Source organism: Actinia tenebrosa, unplaced genomic scaffold, assembly GCF_029948245.1.
Source record: "Actinia tenebrosa isolate PJP-AT-01 unplaced genomic scaffold, QUT_ActTen_1.0 PGA_scaffold13__45_contigs__length_12533684, whole genome shotgun sequence".
Taxonomy (NCBI): Eukaryota; Metazoa; Cnidaria; class Anthozoa; order Actiniaria; family Actiniidae; genus Actinia; species Actinia tenebrosa.
This window is the reverse complement of record NW_028292573.1, coordinates 3,609,970-3,628,362: the sequence shown is the minus strand read 5'-3', so window position 1 is coordinate 3,628,362 and position 18,393 is coordinate 3,609,970. Positions and strand designations below refer to the sequence as shown.

Below are 18,393 nucleotides of genomic sequence, written 5' to 3'. Positions count from 1 at the left end.
GAACAAAAAAGAAGTGGTCGATGTGTGGTCGATTAACAGTTCATTGCTGATTGCTGACCGTCTGTTGTGTCGAACCGGAAATACACTAGACTTCCGGTTCGAGCCCAAATGCCTGATGGGAAATTTCCTCAGTTGAGGTGTGTTGGAGCTGAAACAATATTGGGATAAAGAAATGCTCTTGTTTGGATGACACTTAGGCTGTAGAGGATTACGGATTCAGCTCCAACATGGGAAATGATTTGTTCCATTGGATTTTAGTGGGAAGTTTGATCAAAATAACTGGAAGCGTAGAAATCAGGGATTCAAAGAGCGGAAGTAAAAGCTGCAATCTAACCCTCCGTTTCAATACAAAACCCGTCTTCTTCACTGGATACCAAAGCTTGGAGATCTTTAAACATGGCAATAGTCATCCCGATTTCTCACCACTTGACTGCAGAGTCCGTTCAGTGAAAATACTAAGAGGATTTCATGGAAAAATCCCTCTAAAAACAAGATTTTTCACACGTATTGTGACAAAGAAACACAACGCTAAACTTGAGGTATGCAAAAACTTTGTTTGTCGAAGTTTATTTTGACGGTGAATTACAATTATGAAACAACGCTAAATGACTGCTGATTCAAATGAGAAACTCCTACTACTTTACTGTATTCACAGATATACTGATTCGCTTTTATTTTGAGTAAAATGATCCATTTATTTGGTTATGCATTCCTAGAGTCATGTATTTTTTCCGAACGTTCAACAATTGGAAGACGTAATTGTCAGAAAAAATGTACGAATGTCAACATTTTCATGAATTAAAACAATGGATTTTATGTTAGTTGTCTAAAGCTTTAACTTCCTCGTCTATCAGGTGATTTTAAAACATCGTGATTTTAAACATCTTCCAGTAGATGAAGTCTTTGTTCTTGTTGAACTAGACTGTTATGGAAGACGCTGTGCTTTGCTTTCAGCTGGTAAGTTTTGAAGTTAAAAATCATTAGCATCTATGCATGAATGCATATATTTATTGATAGTAGTTTTTCACGGTAATTGTCTGTATTGGGATATTTATTACCTCTCGTGATTCTTATTATTTAGTTCATGGATTCTTTGATTCATGTTTTATAATATTACTATTCTCAGCACCACAATCAGATGCATCCATCTTGTCGAATAATTTTATTATAAAACATACAATAGAATCTAAAATTTCCATTATCTAATTATTCATGCAAACCTCAACGAAGAAAAACATAAGACAGAAGTATCCTTGTTTTTACTTATATTCAAATGGACAGTTCACTTAATGACTGTCACGATAAGCTTATGTAGTTTCATGTTACTACAGACAAGCACTGGCACATTGCTTTGAAGATCACAATATATATCTCGTGAATGTTATATTTTATCTCCAAAATGCAGCATATATGCATATCAAAGCATCATTCTTTAATCCAAAAAATACCTCATATACTATCAGTAATTGTTTCAGCTATATACTTAATTTTATTTAAGCTTATATTTGTAATTTTAGTGACTGGTTGATGTAATGGTTGGGTCGAATTATGGTCATGACACCCACAGTATATATCATAATGCCCCCAGTATATACTAAATGACGTCCCCAGTAAATATCATAACTAAACCAGTTTGTACTACCATAAAGCCCCAGTTCATACCATGATGCACCCAGTCTGTACTACAGTAAACATTCAAGCTACATGTATGATACAGTAAACATTTTTGGAAAATAACCCTAACCCTACCCCTAGACACTAACCCTAATCCAAGCTGGTTTTACATACATGGGTAACTCTAAGAGCAAATTTGGCTTCTAAGGAAGGCATTTTATTCGTATAACTTGATCTTTAAATACATATCAATATTTTTGTTGTCTACTGATTTACATTTTTTTTTTAAACACTCAAGCCCTGCAACTATGCATTGAATGACTATTTATATCTGTAAATGTCAAACAAACATGGGTGTCGTCATATTACAGACTAGGGGTGTCTTAGAACATACTGGGGGTTCCATGGTTGAGTTGTCATTGTCAGAGGGGGAGGGGGGGGGGGGTTACAACCGGATATACCATTGGGTCACTACAGTGCAGCCTTTCAAACTCTCAAATTACCTTAGGATGGGCCCATCATAATTTAAGGTGGTTCCATAAATATAGTACTCTTGAGGTAGTCATATTCTTACTGAAGTTTTAGATAGATATTTTGGAACTCGGTAATTGTAAACTGCACATCAATGAAATTTGGCACATCAGTGGAATTTGTTTTTTTGCCGCGTCAATCAAACATATTCAGTTGGTACTTCGTATTGAAATTTCTGAGTTTTAATTAACTTAAATTTTATAACACTAACAGATAACCTTATTGCATCATGATCAGGACGTACAATAATTATTTAGAAAGCATATACCATTGATTGCATCTATGCCTCACACACGTGCAAAACATGTTTTAGTTTGACATCAAGTGGCAAAGTTTCACATGTCAGATTTCAAAGTTTTTCCTATTCACTTCCTTAAGCTTAGTTTTCAAAACAAATGCTGCAGATACACTTGGTGGAATGTTGGATTTAACATGTTTTCAGTGAATAAGTGTTATGAACCTGAAGATATTACCAACAACATACTTCTCTGAAAGATGTTGCTCAGAAATTATCAACATAGCCCCCAAGTCATAAATTATAAACGGTCCCTTACTGTACACTTAGCAAGTGCTAATCATGTAATAAAACTGCAGATGTATGTGTTCTTCACATTTACATGCAATAACTTCCATTTTAAACATATTTAGATACTATCAAGAAACGTTTCACTCAATCTTCCTGGAAAACTCAGAGACGCAAACTCCTCAGTTTTAAGATTGAGAACAGTGTTCGCGACATGGATTTTTCATTAGCTACCCCTGTACTGGTGGCTGTTGCTGGAATTATTGTACTTATTGTTTCTTTAGCAATGTGTGCTTGTGGAAATACCACTCATGAAAAGTAAGTTTAGTAGCTGACATTATCATGTATTCAATAAAACCATTGTACAGCAGTTTATCTACAGCTGTACCTACAGGGGCTTTGCACTATCACGGGATGGAAGTCAGGACAGGAGGCAGGAGCAATTGAATCTGGTCTGATTTGATGTAAATGAGAAATGATTTATTTTCCCAGGAAAGAAAGACTCTGTTGCTGTGCCTCCCATCATGGCTGCCATCACGTGATGGTGCAAAGCCTCTATTCAATGCATTGCATGGATACGGGAAGCATAGAAATGAGTTATTGTGATGGGTCTGAATATGCAAATGTGCCTCTCGCTCACTCGCTTATACTCACAAAAGATCTTAGCAGATCAATAGTTTAGTTTATCAATTGTCTTACATCATCTGCTTATGAGCATAACACGAAACTTTGAAACTTTTGGACTTCATGAAATATCCAGTAAAGGGTTGAATCAGCTATATATATATATATACTCGATTGCAGAAACGTTGTAGTATACATTTATACAAATATCTAATGAGATGCATAATGCAAAATAACCATTTTCAACTCTTAAAACCAACTGATTTATAATCTGTACGATCTAAAAGACAAGAAAAAAATATTTTGACAGTCATTGAATGAAACAAACAATAAATAAAGCGATTTTTCCGTTTTGCATATCATTAAATATACTGAATAAATTAGATATTATTTGTATAAATGTATACTACAAAATTTCTGCAATCGAGTATATATGAAATTTCACTGTTCGATGTGGGATGAGGTCTAGCACTGAGCATGCTCACACTTGCACATACAGTAGCTTTACCTTTCTATTATTTATATAGCAAGTCAATAAAGGACCCCCCCCCCCCCCCCCCCCCCCCCCAATACAATTGATTGAGATTAAGATGCAATTGGTGTCTATCATGTTCAAATTAGCTTTGCTGGTCCCTGTCGACTGTCACACCTTTCTCTAAACCCAAGCCTACACAACTCCTGATCAAAGTTTGTTTTCTTATTTACCTTAGAGAGAATCCCTTCTGTTTTAAATATAATAATTTTTAGCACTATAGCACTCCCAATATATCTACCATAACTCCCCTTTACCCTCTAATGACTGGTCTCTAACATAAATTGTCAGTAGCATCCTTTTGCTTTCTATTAGGGCTCTCAGTGATGAAGTTGGAGGTGCTGAAGCTGATCATCATGTTGTTGCAGTCTCCAGTGTTACAATAGAAGAGGTAATGTGTTCACATCTTGATAAAGGGTTTATTTTCTATGGATTTGATGTCTTGAAAAGACAAAAAAGGGCATTTTTTGTCACCTGGTGCTTTAAATCAAAACCAAAGGGGATTTACATGTAGCATTAATATTTTCACAGAGTTTCTGTTCTGTTTCTGGGGGTAGGAAGGGCTGAGTGATTGAAATTCAGAACTTGATATTTGTGACGGGAGGAAAATCAGAGAAGCAGGGGGGAAAACTCAAGTTATATGGCTCTCTATTACTTTAGGTACATACCCTGGGACATGTTAGTTAGAGGAGAGTGCTCATTATATGGCTCTACATTACTTTAGGTACATTCCCTGGGACATGTTAGTTAGAGGAGAGTGCTCATTATATGGCTCTCCATTACTTTAGGTTCATTCCCTGGGACATGTTAGTTAGAGGAGAGTGCTCATTATATGGCTGTCCATTACTTTAGGTACATTCCCTGGGACATGTTAGTAAGAGGAGAGTGCTCATTATATGGCTCTCCATTACTTTAGGTACATTCCCTGGGACATGTTAGTTAGAGGAGAATGCTCATTATATGGCTGTCCATTACTTTAGGTACATACCCTGGGACATGTTAGTTAGATGAGAGTGCTCATTATATGGCTCTACATTACTTTAGGTACATTCCCTGGGACATGTTAGTTAGAGGAGAGTGCTCATTATATGGCTCTACATTACTTTAGGTACATTCCCTGGAACATGTTAGTAAGAGGAGAGTGCTCATTATATGGCTCTCCATTACTTTAGATACATTCCCTGGGACATGTTAGTTAGAGGAGAATGCTCATGATATGGCTGTCCATTACTTTAGGTACATACCCTGGGACATGTTAGTTAGAGGAGAGTGCTCATTATATGGCTCTACATTACTTTAGGTACATTCCCTGGGACATGTTAGTTAGAGGAGAGTGCTCATTATATGGCTCTACATTACTTTAGGTACATTCCCTGGGACATGTTAGTTAGATGAGAATGCTCATTATATGGCTCTACATTACTTTAGGTACATTCCCTGGGACATGTTAGTTAGAGGAGAGTGCTCATTATATGGCTCTCCATTACTTTAGGTACATAAACGTAAATCATCCTAAAAAATACCTTAATACATTTTTTTTACACGGCGTTTAGACGTGTGCTACAAGTCGAAACGTCGCTATCATATTTTTTTCTTTTTATTATGTTTTTTTACTTTTTTATACCGTCGCAGTGTTTTATAAGTAACTTGTTTACAAAATCTTTCTAAACCGAATGTTTTCTTACGTCTATATCTATTTTTAGGACGGGCAGAAGACTACGGAACATAAATTGCATGTCAAAAACGAAAATGAGAACTCAAGCAATGACAGAAGAAATACAAATGAGAGCAAGAAAAGTGACAGGAACTCTCAATCTACGACAGAAAATGGTGCAGTGAATTCTAAAGGACGGGCTGCAAGTCAGTCAAGCCAACCAGACAAGCGTTCCATGGGAGAGGTCGATTCTCGCCCGCGCAGTTCTGGCTCTAAAAATAGTGTAGAAAACGTTGAGGAAGTGGAATTGGAATCTTCGGCACCTGAAAATGGAACACAAAACGTGACTCCTGAAAAACAAAGAACGGGTAGTGACAAAGAAGCTCCAGGCGCTGGAAAACAATCAAAGGAGAACAACAGCTCCAGTGAGGCTCGGACGCGAACTGATTCTTCCGAAGGGGCCAAGAAAAGTTTTTTTCGCAAACCCTCGAGAAAACGAACGGGTAGCAATGGCAAAGAACCGAAAAGCAGCCCTGAAGAGAATGAAGAACAAAAAAAATCGTTCTGGAAGAGAAGAAAGTCTTCAAAGACGAAGGGCAATGTCGAGGATTTGGAGAACATCAGCACCAAAAAGGAAAAGAAGAAGAAGAAGAGCGGAAGTCAGAAAATTTCGACTCCAGAACATGTGCCATCTTCTAGTCGACCTGCAAATATACCTCTTCCACCGAGACCTTCATCTGCTAGCGTTGAAGAAGCACAATATGATATGGTAGAGAATCATGCTCAAAGACCAAAACAAAGCTTAGAAGATGGTGATTACGAAACTGTCACCACGAGTAAGACGAGAACATACGATAAAATAAATCTGTTACCGAAGGACCAATCACGACCTGCCTCCGAGTTGTACGAGTGTATCAACGACCAAGGCGCGAATATGAAACGACTGTCTTCGGAAAGTAATCAATACGACGTCGTCGAAACTCGTATACCACCCAAGAAACCAGCAAATGGACTCGAGTATGCAGTTTCAGTTGTGGCCTCACGGGATATGCCTCGTATTCCTACAGAAACGAGCGGTGGTAGTGGTCTATACGAGGTTGTTACTGATGATATAAAGCAACAAAGTGGCGTTCTTGATGCGCGAAAATCAGACATTGTGGTTGAGGACGCCGACTACGCCGTTGTACAGAAAGGTCCGTCTAAAAAGCGTGCCTCAGAGAAGGATGACGATGAACGTTACAGTCAAGTAGAGAAGCAGAGACAAAAATCTCTTTCTGGCGAGATTCACCATGCTCCAGCTCCTCCTCCTGTTTCGAGTCTAATCCATGTTAGCTCAACTGTGCGTAAACGAACACAGAGTGAAGGAGACGGGTTAAACGCTTCTCCGCTGTCTGACTCGCCCGCAGATCCTCCTTCACTGCAGTCTGACAGACCTCAAACAATGTTCGAAGTGGACGAAACGTACGCTAAAGTGAATCTTGCCAAGAAGAAAAGGCATTCAGCAGAAGTTTCGCACCCTGGTCATGCTCATGAATTCGCTCCTGCTACTGCATTACCTGAGGGTTTCGACGAAGACGAGACCCCACCCCCTATCCCTCCGTCTTTATACGCTGATCTCGAATCCGTCAGGAAAGATGATGATAAAGGTAAAAGTCTATAGGCCTTTATAACCTTCGAGCATCCGAACACAAACTGAACCTAGCCAACGGTTTATGTTCGGTTACACGCAGGCTAATGGCTTTACGTTTAGGCGCGTTTACACGGAACAATTTTCTCCCGCAACTTGTTTCGCAACAGCGTTTTGGCACAAGTTGCAAGAGTGTTCTTACGGTGCAACGCAGACGCAATCGTTGTCAAAATAGGAAAACGAATTCTACTTTTGGCAATGATTACTGCAACTTTTGTCGCAACTTGTGTCGCAACATTTGTTCAAATTGCGCTGTAGGTTCAGTACATACCGTAAGGCTCTATGCAACTTTGTCGTAACGCCGTTGCGAGACGAGTTGCAGAGAAAATTGCTTCGTGTAATCGCGCCTTTACTGTAACCGATAAACATTTTCTGAGATAGCGAACTGGTGAATCCTGGTCTTGCTTTTTTACAACGACACAATACAATACAACGATACAATAGCTTTATTTATTCTTGAATTAAAAAAATAGCAAGTACATGCTAATATCTCCACGTAATATCTCTAACACTATATAAGACATGGCGAACACTTTAAAATATGTTTGTACCCAAGTTAGACTATAATACACCATATTTTGAAATCTCAGAAAAAGTCTATGCAGTATTTTTTTGTTGGAGGGTGCGAGAGACCTTTTGCTGGATGCGTAGAGCAAACCTCAAGCTCCAGTGCTACGTCAGGCGTTTAACTTCCAGCTTGATGCTAAATCGGTAAAACGATCACGTTTCATATGTTGATGACATTACATAATAATCGTAACTCAATACCCCCATATTACAAACGGTCACTACTTGTGAGCAGTTCTCATGATATTTTCGGCAATTTCGGCAAGCTTGGTTTAAAGTTACGTGCGCCAGCAGTTGATGGGACATGTTTATGATTAACCTAGCCTGATTTGCCACCTCGAGGTATTTTTTCTCCCCGACAGCCAGCTCCACGGAGGGTCAGAAAAAAAACCTCTGCTCGCAGGGTATCCTGAACTATATGCCGGTAGCTCTTCGTATATTTCGGCGATTGATATTTCTTCAGAGCCAACTTCAACGTTTTCAAGTAGCCTGTCCTCGAAATTCACGAAAATAATTCTTAGTTTATAATCGATAACAAACTCATTTAGTATTTTTTTAAATCAGTTTTAATACCTACTATTATGGACGAACTCCTAACTAGTACATTTGAGTACCCGTTCGATGTCATGCTGGTTATGAATAAATTAAGTGTCCCATCAACTGCTGGCGCACATACAACGAATAAACTTCGCTTGTTTCAGCCCTTCTCTCCTTTCTCTCTTCTTAACGCGTGCGTTACGTATTTGAATTTATCACGGTATTAAGTTACGCGTTACAAACACTGGTGTTCTATTACGTAGTGACCGTTTGTAATAGGGGTGTATTGAGTTACGATTATTATGTAATGTCATCAACATATGAAACGTGATCGTTTTACCGATTTAGCATCATCAAGCCGGGCTCCCTGTGATTTAGCAAGGCGTCGTAACGAAGTTGTTGCTGGAAGGGCCGCAATATTGAATTTCACACAAGCTGAGTCTTTCTCCGTGTTTGCGCGCGTGTTTCTGGGCCACAGTGATCCTTAGCGGTTGGCGGTAAACCTAATGCTAAAGATCTCTATTATTTTGCATTCGGGTTAATGCGCAAAAGAACGTACAGTACTTCATCGTTACAAAAGGTCTCACCAATTAGCAAAGCACCCCGGTTCCAAGCTATAAGATATAAGACATTGTTAAAGTTTATTATTATTTATATTAAGGACTTAGTGGCTCAATTCAATGTCTCTGTGTCAACAAAAACTGCACTATTAAACTAATGTTTTTTTGATGTAGATGCTTCTCCGAAGAATACCTTTTTGTGAGGCAGGGACATAGGAAACATACCGACATCCATCACCAAATGTGGGATCAAAGATCACTAGTCGAGTGGGCATTGCAGTGCATTGTGGGACTGTTTTAGGATACGAAATAGACGCCATCTTGAAAATATGTCCCGTTAAACAGCTCCACAATGCATTTCCATGTCAACTTTAAATAGACGCCATCTTGGGAACATGTCCCCTTAAATAGTCCCACAATGCACTGCAATGCCAACTCGATCCAGTCTTTTTGCTTAACCTCGGAATCCACTCATAAGTATCAACTCTTAACCTCATTACCTGTATTTGTCAATATGTTTTTAGCAAATGATAATCAGCCATCAAGTTCTTCAACTCAGCCTCAAACAGAATCCGAAGAGAATGCTTACGAAGAAGTGGCGACTAAAGTCGAAATTAAATCAATCACATCACGATCAAGACCGACCAAGACCGTAAGCGATTTGAAGATAACGCAGTCAAAAGATATTAGAACTGAGAATCAAACGTCTCTTATGTCACATGAAGATCCCAATGGTGTACTGAAGCGACTCAAGCCTCCTCTAGGATCTCCCAGGAATTCTGATGGAAGACTTAGTGCAAGCTCTCTCGAAGGCGAGAAAAGATCTTCAACAGGTTCACATGATTACGATGAGGTTTTGACAAAACATGCCAAACCTACTCAAACAGATAGATCTTCAACAGCCTCAAAGTCGTCCAAGGACTCTGCGTCTGGTCATTATGAGTCTATCGTAAACGAGGCGAAAAGAAATTCAGCCGGGAGTGATGTTGTCAGTGAAGGACCAAAGCCTACGACAAGTGAGACAGACGACAGATTGGTGACTTTTGTCTAGATCATGTGGAAGGTACTCAATAGTAAAAGGACCACAATTTTGGCTGGAAATAACCTTACATTAGTTTAACTTTAGGAAATATACTCACCATGGGTGGATTAAGGATTTTGAGTTGATGAGTTGGTTCACCTAAGGAACAAAATTACTAGTAATGAAATTTTTCAAGAAGATGCTCTTTCCTCCCACATTGTCGAGGAATAGACCTTTTCGGCTTAGGTGTAGTGTTTTATCATTTCAGACAACGTATCGTTCCCTAGAGTATGATTTGCTTTGTTTTATGGTTTTGCATGAGAAGACACATGAATATAGATGCAATTCAAGGGACTGACACGTAGTCATAAATGAAAAAACTCCATGCCTAATGTAAATAGGTCTATTCCTGGGCAGAACGGCAAAAGGCATGGTTGCCCGTTTTTAGACCCTCCAACTTACTTTTAGTGATGTCTAGAGAAGCTTTGGCCCTACGCCCCCCCCCCCCCCCCCCCCCTTCCGTGTTCTGTCCAAGAAATCAATGCATGGGAGTTTTGAGCTGGAGTCTCCGATAGCCTAGTCTGCTAAACATCTCCATAGAAACTTAGTCCAGGATCTCCTAGAAACGTATGCCTCAACATGTAGCAGTTGTTTTTGGGTTTAACATGTCCAACTCAAAGTTTTTGAACCACCCAATGAAAAACCTTGTTTTTGAAGCTGCACCCATAGCATTTAAATTATCAAAATACCAATCTTCTAGACAGCTTGAAAGAGGTTGGTTGGATTTGATTAATTATCATTTAGATAGAGCATTGTGTTCTAGCTTCGGTATTTGTTTCTACCCAAGCTAGACCACAATGCATCATTTTTATTGAACTTCTTAAAGCCTTACGAAGGCAGGGTGACTCAAATGCTAGGATGTCCCTAGGGGAAGAATCTTTGACCCCAGCAATAGAGTCAACTTACCTCGATGGGAACGAATTATTAATGTAGTATTAGTTATTGTAAATATATTAAGAATCCTTGTGCAAAATCCAGAAAAAAAAATCCATAAGGAAAAAATCAATTTTTTTTCAATCTTCAAAAGAAGGAAAATCTTTGTTTTGACCCCCAGGTCGGAAATTAGTGCAAGGGTTCTATAAATGAGTCCATAATTTGATATTAGGACTTGAAATTTAAACCAATTTGTATATTGTAGAAAGAACACTTCGTATTTAATCGTTGGCACAGCATAGCATGAATGGATAGCACCAGAAGCTATCTTTATCACGTGATTATATTTACGTTTGCGAATGAGAGCAGACTTTGTATGACTGGCAAAAAACAGTGTGTGCAACCATGTGACACAAAATCCTTTGAGATATGAATAACAATGAAACAGCCGCCATCTTGGTTGATGTAACAAGAGAAGCTAATGAGGAATGCTTTGTTATCGTCAACCAAGATGGTGGTTATGACGTAGCATGCTAATACTCTATTCACGGTACCACCTTGCCCTACCGTGTTCGTGACGGTATCGCATTATAGCATTCTGATTGGGTGAGCAATAACTTCGAGGACTGTGATTGGCTTACCATATGACGTGTGTCAGTTCATTTTCATTGGCACGTGATTAGCCAAAAGCCACTCGACGTTCTTTTTCTTCATCATATTCATCATCATCTCTCGGGCCTGTTTTTGATCTACTCCTAAAAGATCTTCCACTTTTCTTCATATCATTCATTGGAACTGCGTTTGTCAAACAACACTTCAATCTCCATTCTGCATACCACAGGGAGCCCAAGCAATGCTTTTGTATTGATTATGATTTATGTGTGATAAATTAAATTTCAATCTTTCAAAAAAAATTTGTAAATGTTTTTCTTTAAATGGATCTTTTAAATGGATCTTTTTAAATAATCGGCTCCCTGTGCTGCAAACATGCATAACTGAGCAATAACTTGGTGGATTCTGATTGGCTCACCGCTTATGCGCGCTGTCACAATGACTAAATATCATGGCCAGGCATAGGAAATCTGCTCTAATTTCCATATATGAGAAACTGAGTATAGTTACCTTCAATTTAGAGTACACAACTCTTTAATTAATAGACATTTTACACGTATCATTCACACTTGCCAAGCGCAATTTTAAGTTTTCACTATCACCAAAAATCACTCGGAAAGATATATTTTCTTAAAACTTTTTAAATAGCAAAAGAAACAGGTGACTAAAATCCCTGGCTTATTTTAACGTTAGAAATTTATAAGCATTTTTGAAGATTTGACACGAGCAACTTCTTATTTGGGCCGTTGCATTTACGTTTTGTGCGTCTTTCGTTTGAGATGATTGTTTTCCTTCTCCACACCTACTATTCTCGCCATAAGAACACACTGGCTGCGTATTTCAGCTAGCTCTTTATGCCCAGACATTAGTGACGAAGGAATCTAATGAGAAAGAAATCTTTTGTCATAAACCTCACTTATGGCGGCCATGACAATGTGCCAACACAGAATGGAAGTTACCCAAATGTAACGATCGTTTGAAGACAGTGGAGTGTAACCCGGCTGATATCTGCTAGCCGCAGTTCATTTTTAAGCACATTTTCCTTAGTTTTCTTTGGTCACCATTTCACCCTTAAACGGGATTCAAAGTTTAAATGCAATGACCGTTTTGTTTTGAGCACACACGAATAATTTCACACAGTTGGCCTCATGTACTCGTCAGCCTCATAGGGGCGTAGCCAGGGACTAGACTAATGATTTTCTAATAATACAAAAAAATCTTGATCTTACACAAATTTTGGCTACGCCCCTGAGCAAGCTTTCGCATCAATGAATTATTTTTTGTAAACAGTTAAAATAAATAAATAAAATATTTGATTATGTTTTATATATGCCGAGTGTATCATTCAATTTTAATTTTTTATCGCAATAAATTGAACTTTGCATAACTGCTGAAAGGCTTAGTTTAATGTATATGGGAGGATCAGCTGATACAAATCTGTTCCATAATCATATGATGGTCAAGACTACAAGACTACAGAGAGCACTGTTTTGCCTTGAAAAATCAAGGAATATGTCGTGACGTTAAGTTTAGTATCATTTTATATTAGTGGTTGCAGGTGTGATGTTGAAGCATAATAACCATTTTGTTTCACGTTGTATCGATATGGATGACGTCATTTCCGTGTAGTGACCGTGCCGTTGCTTCTTTAAACTTTTATTATCGGGGAATTTGATACTCCAATTGACAAATGAATTAAGATATTTTTACTTAAAACAACTTGTGAAAATCGGCAATCAACATTCGCAATTGTAATTCGTAAAAACTGGTTACTGATACACTGTAAGTACTTTTCGTTTTAAGAACTAACAGTCTAACAGTCCCCTGGGACTGAGGGAAAGTGCTAGGGGTTACCCCAATGATCTCTTGAAAGAATGTCGGACTTGAATTCTCGATAGGTTTTAACATTTTTCAAGCCTTAACTTATCTTGGGTAGAAGGATTATTGGCATTTCAACGCGATAATTGGTATAAATCCGGTAGTTACACACTAAAAGAGAGAAAGAAAAATACGTACTTACTGGGATTCCTGTGTCAGATACACCGCTGACGAGATGACTGCAGGCTCATTTTTAAAGAGATCAAAACAAAATCAACAGTTCAATAATAATCTAATAATTTATCTGCAAAAACATGCTTCGATACTTAAACAGATTGCACTTCAATCAATGCCAGGTTTGTTTCCTGCATTTATTTTATATTTTCGGTTCTCGAAATCTCGACAAGTTTTTGATCTGCATATTGGTTTCTAATTGACTCAATCCACAGATATCTACTGTCTTCCTATCAAGATCCTTCAGTAGAAGTCCTGTTAGTCGTAAAGAAGACTCGTTAACCGTATGCAATCAAGATAAAGGCATAAGAAGAATCATTCTTAACAACCCAAAGAAGAGAAATGCTCTCTCGTTAGACATGCTGAATGCCATCAAGGCGAACCTCTTGCACAATTTGGATAATGAACTAAGGGTTATAATATTGTCAGCCAATGGCCCAGTGTTCTCGTCTGGTCATGACTTGAAGGAACTGGTTGGTTATTAAATTTATCAATGAATAAATGATTACATATATGATTAATAACATAATAGAAATGATAACGATAAATATAATTCATATTATATTCTTTCATTACTAACCAGCTGATATGAAATACTGTGACATACCACGACATCACTGCAAAACTGAGTTGTCATGACAATTGACCAGGAAAAATGCAATAAAAATTTATAACTTATTAATAATTGTGTCACTGTTATCAAGTGCTTATTAGCAATGTATTTGTTCATTTGGTAGCTTGGAAATCCATAATTTCAAAAGGAATAAAAGAGACTTTGATTTTGCGAATTTTCTCAATTCTGAATGGCTAACATTTTTTCTTGGATCAGCTGGAAGTTGTTGCACTATTGTCATACCAGTTGTTAGTAAGTTCCTTAATCCAGTACCTTCATTTCTTTGCAGTCAGAAGAACGAAGTACAGAGTATCACCAACAAGTGTTCCACAGGTGTACAGAAGTTATGACTCTCATTCAGGTGACTATTTTACTTGACATTGCTGACAAAAAATGATGGCATCTAAGCACTCGGAAATTGTGACTGGTGACAACAGACTGATGAACTTATGACCAGTCAAGGGGACTGACCTAAGAGGTGTTTTACCAGATAATAACTGCCAGATTAGGCCAGACATTGCCTATCGACTGTCCATTTTTTTGAGCCCTGTATTGAACTGTAACATGTAAATTTAATTAAGTTGGTCAGTATTTACATTCTGTTATTTAATATCTGTAGGATATACCTTATCCAGTGATTGCACAAGTAAATGGTGAGTGTTCTGTTCATAATTTGGACAATCATTACATGCATATATAAATATATTGTACAAATGACAAGCTGGCTGGCCATATCTACCCCCCCCCCCCCCCCCCCACCACCACCACCACCCCTCCCTAATATCTCAATCAATTTTGCAATTTCAATTGTGACAAATTTTTGCCACATGGCAGTATGTATCATGCTACTTCATAGTTGCAAGGGATCATTTCTTGCCTAGAATCATGTATTTGTGTGACTTCTTTCTTCACTTACTCAAGGTCTTGCAACAGCTGCTGGGTGCCAACTGGTTGCCAGCTGTGATATTGCAGTGGCTTCCGAGAAGAGTCAGTTTGCAACTCCAGGGTATGTATTTTCTTATCCAGAAGATATATCAAAATACTAAAAATTTCGAGTTTTCTGTGTAGAATATTTAGTATAGAATATTCACACATTCCAGTAAAAGTCCATAGAAGTTGGAAGCATTTGTAAGCTATCATCTCAAACTTCTTAGGAAAATAATTGTCTTTGAGAGATCCAGGCATGTATATTTTCAATTTTACAATAACTTATAAATTTCCCGTGCACTGATTGGTTATTTTTTATCATCAATGAGAGGACAGACAGTCAACGAGTGAGAGCTCTTTCTGTTGGTTATTTTGATCACAACTACTATGACAATGTGATGATGCAATAAGAGGACAGACACATAACAAACTGATGTCTATTTGTTTTATTACTGAAAACCATCAAATCTGTTTGTTTTAAGAGTAAATATTGGCCTATTCTGCTCCACTCCTGGTGTTGCATTATCCAGAGCAGTGCCTCATAAGGTTGCCATGGAGATGTTGTTAACAGGCCATCCTATCTCATCTCAAGGTTAGAATTGAAGTCATATGAGAAACTTTGTTGTAGTATGTACTCTCTGGATATCTGGTCAACTCCCCATATTACAAACTCACTGGTAATCCATTGTTCAACTTGCCATTAATTGGTCAACTTGCCCAATCCAGGTTATTTTCCCAATCAATTATCTTAGTTATGTGAATTAAGTCAATACTGTATGATAGGAGATTATATTTCAAAGACTTTTTTTGGGGAAAAAAGATATGACACAATACATGAGTAAGGTTCTTTTACTATGAATTTGAAATTATAAGAAATTACATCAGGCTAGTTGACGTGGATTGTGGGCAAGTTGACCTGGATTATGGGCAAGTTGGCTTCCTGGCAAGTTGACTGTAATTACACCACACCTTGACTAGAGCAGTTTTCGTATGACTGTGAAAAGCTCAGTGCCGTAAGCGTGACGTGCCGTGACTGTGATGTATTCTAGAATTTTAATTGGCTGATTTATTCACGTGCAATGTGATTGGTCTGGCATTGCCGTGACCTTGGCGTGACTGTGTCCGCACTGTGTTTATGCCATGTTCCAGGTATTTGATTGGAGGGAGAGTAAATTCTCGTGCAATGTGATTGGTCTGGTGTATCCCTTGCTGTGTCATTGCCGCGTTCGTGCCGTGAATTTTTCACAGTGATACGATAACTGCACTATTGAAAAACTTGCACACTTAGTACCTGCAGCATCTTTCTGGGGTGCAGTCCTTTCCTAGATTCATCTAAGGCAGAGCATGACCCCCTTCCCCCACCTTCAACTTGACACCAGGTGGCTTGTATAGGCCTTCTCTGAGTTTGATAAACAGAATGCATTATGGTATGGCTTGGGTACAAACAACACCATATAAGGCATGAGGAACAATATTTTTCTATTCAAGCTATACTGCCATACACAATGTTTTCTCAGCAAAAGTTTTCTGGGGGTATGGGAGCAAAGGAGCTCAGCACAAATTGGGTGTGTCTTTTTCCTGGCTCCCACCCAAGCCATGTGGTGTAGTTTCCCAAACTTTATTTCTCATTTCCAGAAGCACTTATCCATGGACTACTAAGCAAAGTTGTGGCAGAAGATTCACTTGGAGATGAGGTAAACAAGATAGCCACCAAAATATGCGAGACCAGTCAACCTGTGGTTGCCATAGGAAAAGGTTGTTTTTATTCCCAAGTTGCAATGAACAGAGATGATGCCTACAGGTAAGTAGCTTAACTAACCGTCTTGCCATTTGAGTTGCAGCACAAAAGGGATTGTGGGATTGTTTGTGGTTTCCACATACAGATGGAGCTAATGAATACAGTTGGGGCCATGTATGTATCAGTCCAATGTAGCACCTTGGGTTCAACTGCGCTTGCATGATGGGATTGTTTGGTTGTGGGTACCTCAAAGATGAAATCTCATTGCATAAATTTTAAAAAATGTAATCGGATTTCCCACTCCATGGTGGACAGAAAGCCTAACAGGTTTTGCAATCCACTTGATAAGGCTACCAATAGATCGAGTTAGGTAGTTGTGTAGTTCCAGGAATTATCCATACCCCACCCACAGACGAATTTGGAATTTCTGAGGGGTAGGGGGTCAAAGAAAGAACGAAATTACAGAGTTTTTATGGAAGAAAATTGGAATTTCCAGAGGTAGGGAGGGTCTTAGAAACGAATTCCTCCGTGGGGGAAGTATGGATAATTTCTGGAATTGCACCTTTACAAGTTGATTTTTGTTGAGGGTGGAAAATCTGAAGAAAACGTAGAAAAACCCTTGAAGCACAGGAGAGAACCAACAAGCAACTCTTGCACTTGGGCTTCTGGGATTGTTTGTGGTCCACAGTTGGCTAACACACGTTAGGGTTATATATCCATGCTACTAATAATGTTACTAACAATATATTGGATCCTTTTGCACTTGGCATTCTGGGATTGTTCGTGGATACTCGGCTTTCCATGGTTCAAAATGGAAAAACTCTTTTAAATTTTTACGATTAAGTTCCTACGATTTATTTATTTATTTATTTATTTATTTATTTATTTATTTATTTATTTATTTATTTATTTATTTATTTATTTATTTCATTTTTTTTTTTTTAGCCAAGCAGGAGCTGTGATGGTAGAGAATCTCAAGTTGTCTGATGGAAAAGAGGGAATCAAGGCATTCCTGGAAAAAAGAAAGCCCATCTGGTCGCACAAGACTGACTGCCATTAAACGCTATTAATTAAAGAGAACTATTAGCATTAAGGTCGCCATTAGCCGTTCTGAGGTTCAGGGGGAAAATGGGTCGAGTTTGCATTGCATTGTGGTTATGTTTGAGAGACGAAATAGACGCCATCATTGGGGATTCACAGTAAACATTTCTAAGGGACTCTAGCCCTCCCTCGTTTCATTCATTAAGAATTTTATGACGCTCCTATTGAATCAACAATGAAAAGCTTTCGTCAGAATAAAAAGGCTCGGCCTGCCAAAAAAGTTAATTTTTTTACTGATGACCTTCCCTTTTGAAGCACCAGTCATCCCCCCACCCCCACCCCCTAATAAAACACGTACCTTCCCTTAGACTAGCAAAAAAACACCTGTTCTCAAAAAAGAAAAACGAATCGTTGCGATTGGTTAAAAAGGTGCAATGGAAAGGAATTTGTATTATTTTGAAAAAATCACTGTACACCGTGACGGTCTACAATTAAGAAATAAATACCAGCTGTCTGCTAGCTATACGATTATAGTTATATTATTATTATCATTATCATTATCATCATCATTATCATCATCATCATCATCATTATTATTATTATTATTATTTGAATGCCATAGAATAT

The 18,393-nt window shown here is 38.3% G+C and overlaps 2 protein-coding genes across 3 annotated transcripts; both read left to right on the top strand.

The window, feature by feature from the left end:
• Positions 1 to 127: 127 nt before the first annotated feature.
• On the top strand, positions 128 to 10,353 carry LOC116288233 (uncharacterized). 2 transcript variants are annotated; one of them, XM_031695000.2, is made up of 7 exons: positions 128 to 539; positions 855 to 957; positions 2,794 to 2,986; positions 4,140 to 4,215; positions 5,528 to 7,124; positions 9,004 to 9,072; positions 9,354 to 9,493. In XM_031695000.2, exons 1-6 carry the CDS (start codon positions 228 to 230, stop codon positions 9,030 to 9,032), a joined length of 2,310 nt encoding a protein of 769 aa, XP_031550860.2. In that variant the 5' UTR covers positions 128 to 227; the 3' UTR covers positions 9,033 to 9,072; positions 9,354 to 9,493. The 2 variants fall into 2 exon arrangements, with proteins under 2 accessions (XP_031550860.2, XP_031550859.2); XM_031694999.2 differs by lacking the exon at positions 9,004 to 9,072 and having other exon boundaries at positions 9,354 to 10,353.
• A 3,090-nt stretch (positions 10,354 to 13,443) lies between these two features.
• LOC116288256 (enoyl-CoA hydratase domain-containing protein 3, mitochondrial) lies at positions 13,444 to 18,291 on the top strand. The gene is made up of 8 exons (XM_031695028.2): positions 13,444 to 13,569; positions 13,663 to 13,920; positions 14,350 to 14,421; positions 14,680 to 14,713; positions 14,982 to 15,066; positions 15,470 to 15,579; positions 16,623 to 16,788; positions 17,671 to 18,291. Exons 1-8 carry the CDS (start codon positions 13,528 to 13,530, stop codon positions 17,783 to 17,785), a joined length of 882 nt encoding a protein of 293 aa, XP_031550888.2. The 5' UTR covers positions 13,444 to 13,527; the 3' UTR covers positions 17,786 to 18,291.
• Positions 18,292 to 18,393: the final 102 nt, after the last annotated feature.

What these genes read in the sequence shown, in the direction of transcription:
- LOC116288256 (XM_031695028.2), top strand. Translation starts at nt 13,528, where the DNA reads ATGCTTCGATACTTAAACAGATTGCACTTCAATCAATGCCAG. An exon ending in TGCACTTCAATCAATGCCAG is followed by an intron (nt 13,570 to 13,662) that starts GTTTGTTTCCTG and finishes CTCAATCCACAG; the next exon opens with ATATCTACTGTCTTCCTATC. An exon ending in AACAGAGATGATGCCTACAG is followed by an intron (nt 16,789 to 17,670) that starts GTAAGTAGCTTA and finishes TTTTTTTTTTAG; the next exon opens with CCAAGCAGGAGCTGTGATGG.
- LOC116288233 (XM_031694999.2), top strand. Translation starts at nt 228, where the DNA reads ATGGGAAATGATTTGTTCCATTGGATTTTAGTGGGAAGTTTGATCAAA. An exon ending in GGAAATACCACTCATGAAAA is followed by an intron (nt 2,987 to 4,139) that starts GTAAGTTTAGTA and finishes GCTTTCTATTAG; the next exon opens with GGCTCTCAGTGATGAAGTTG. An exon ending in CCAGTGTTACAATAGAAGAG is followed by an intron (nt 4,216 to 5,527) that starts GTAATGTGTTCA and finishes ATCTATTTTTAG; the next exon opens with GACGGGCAGAAGACTACGGA.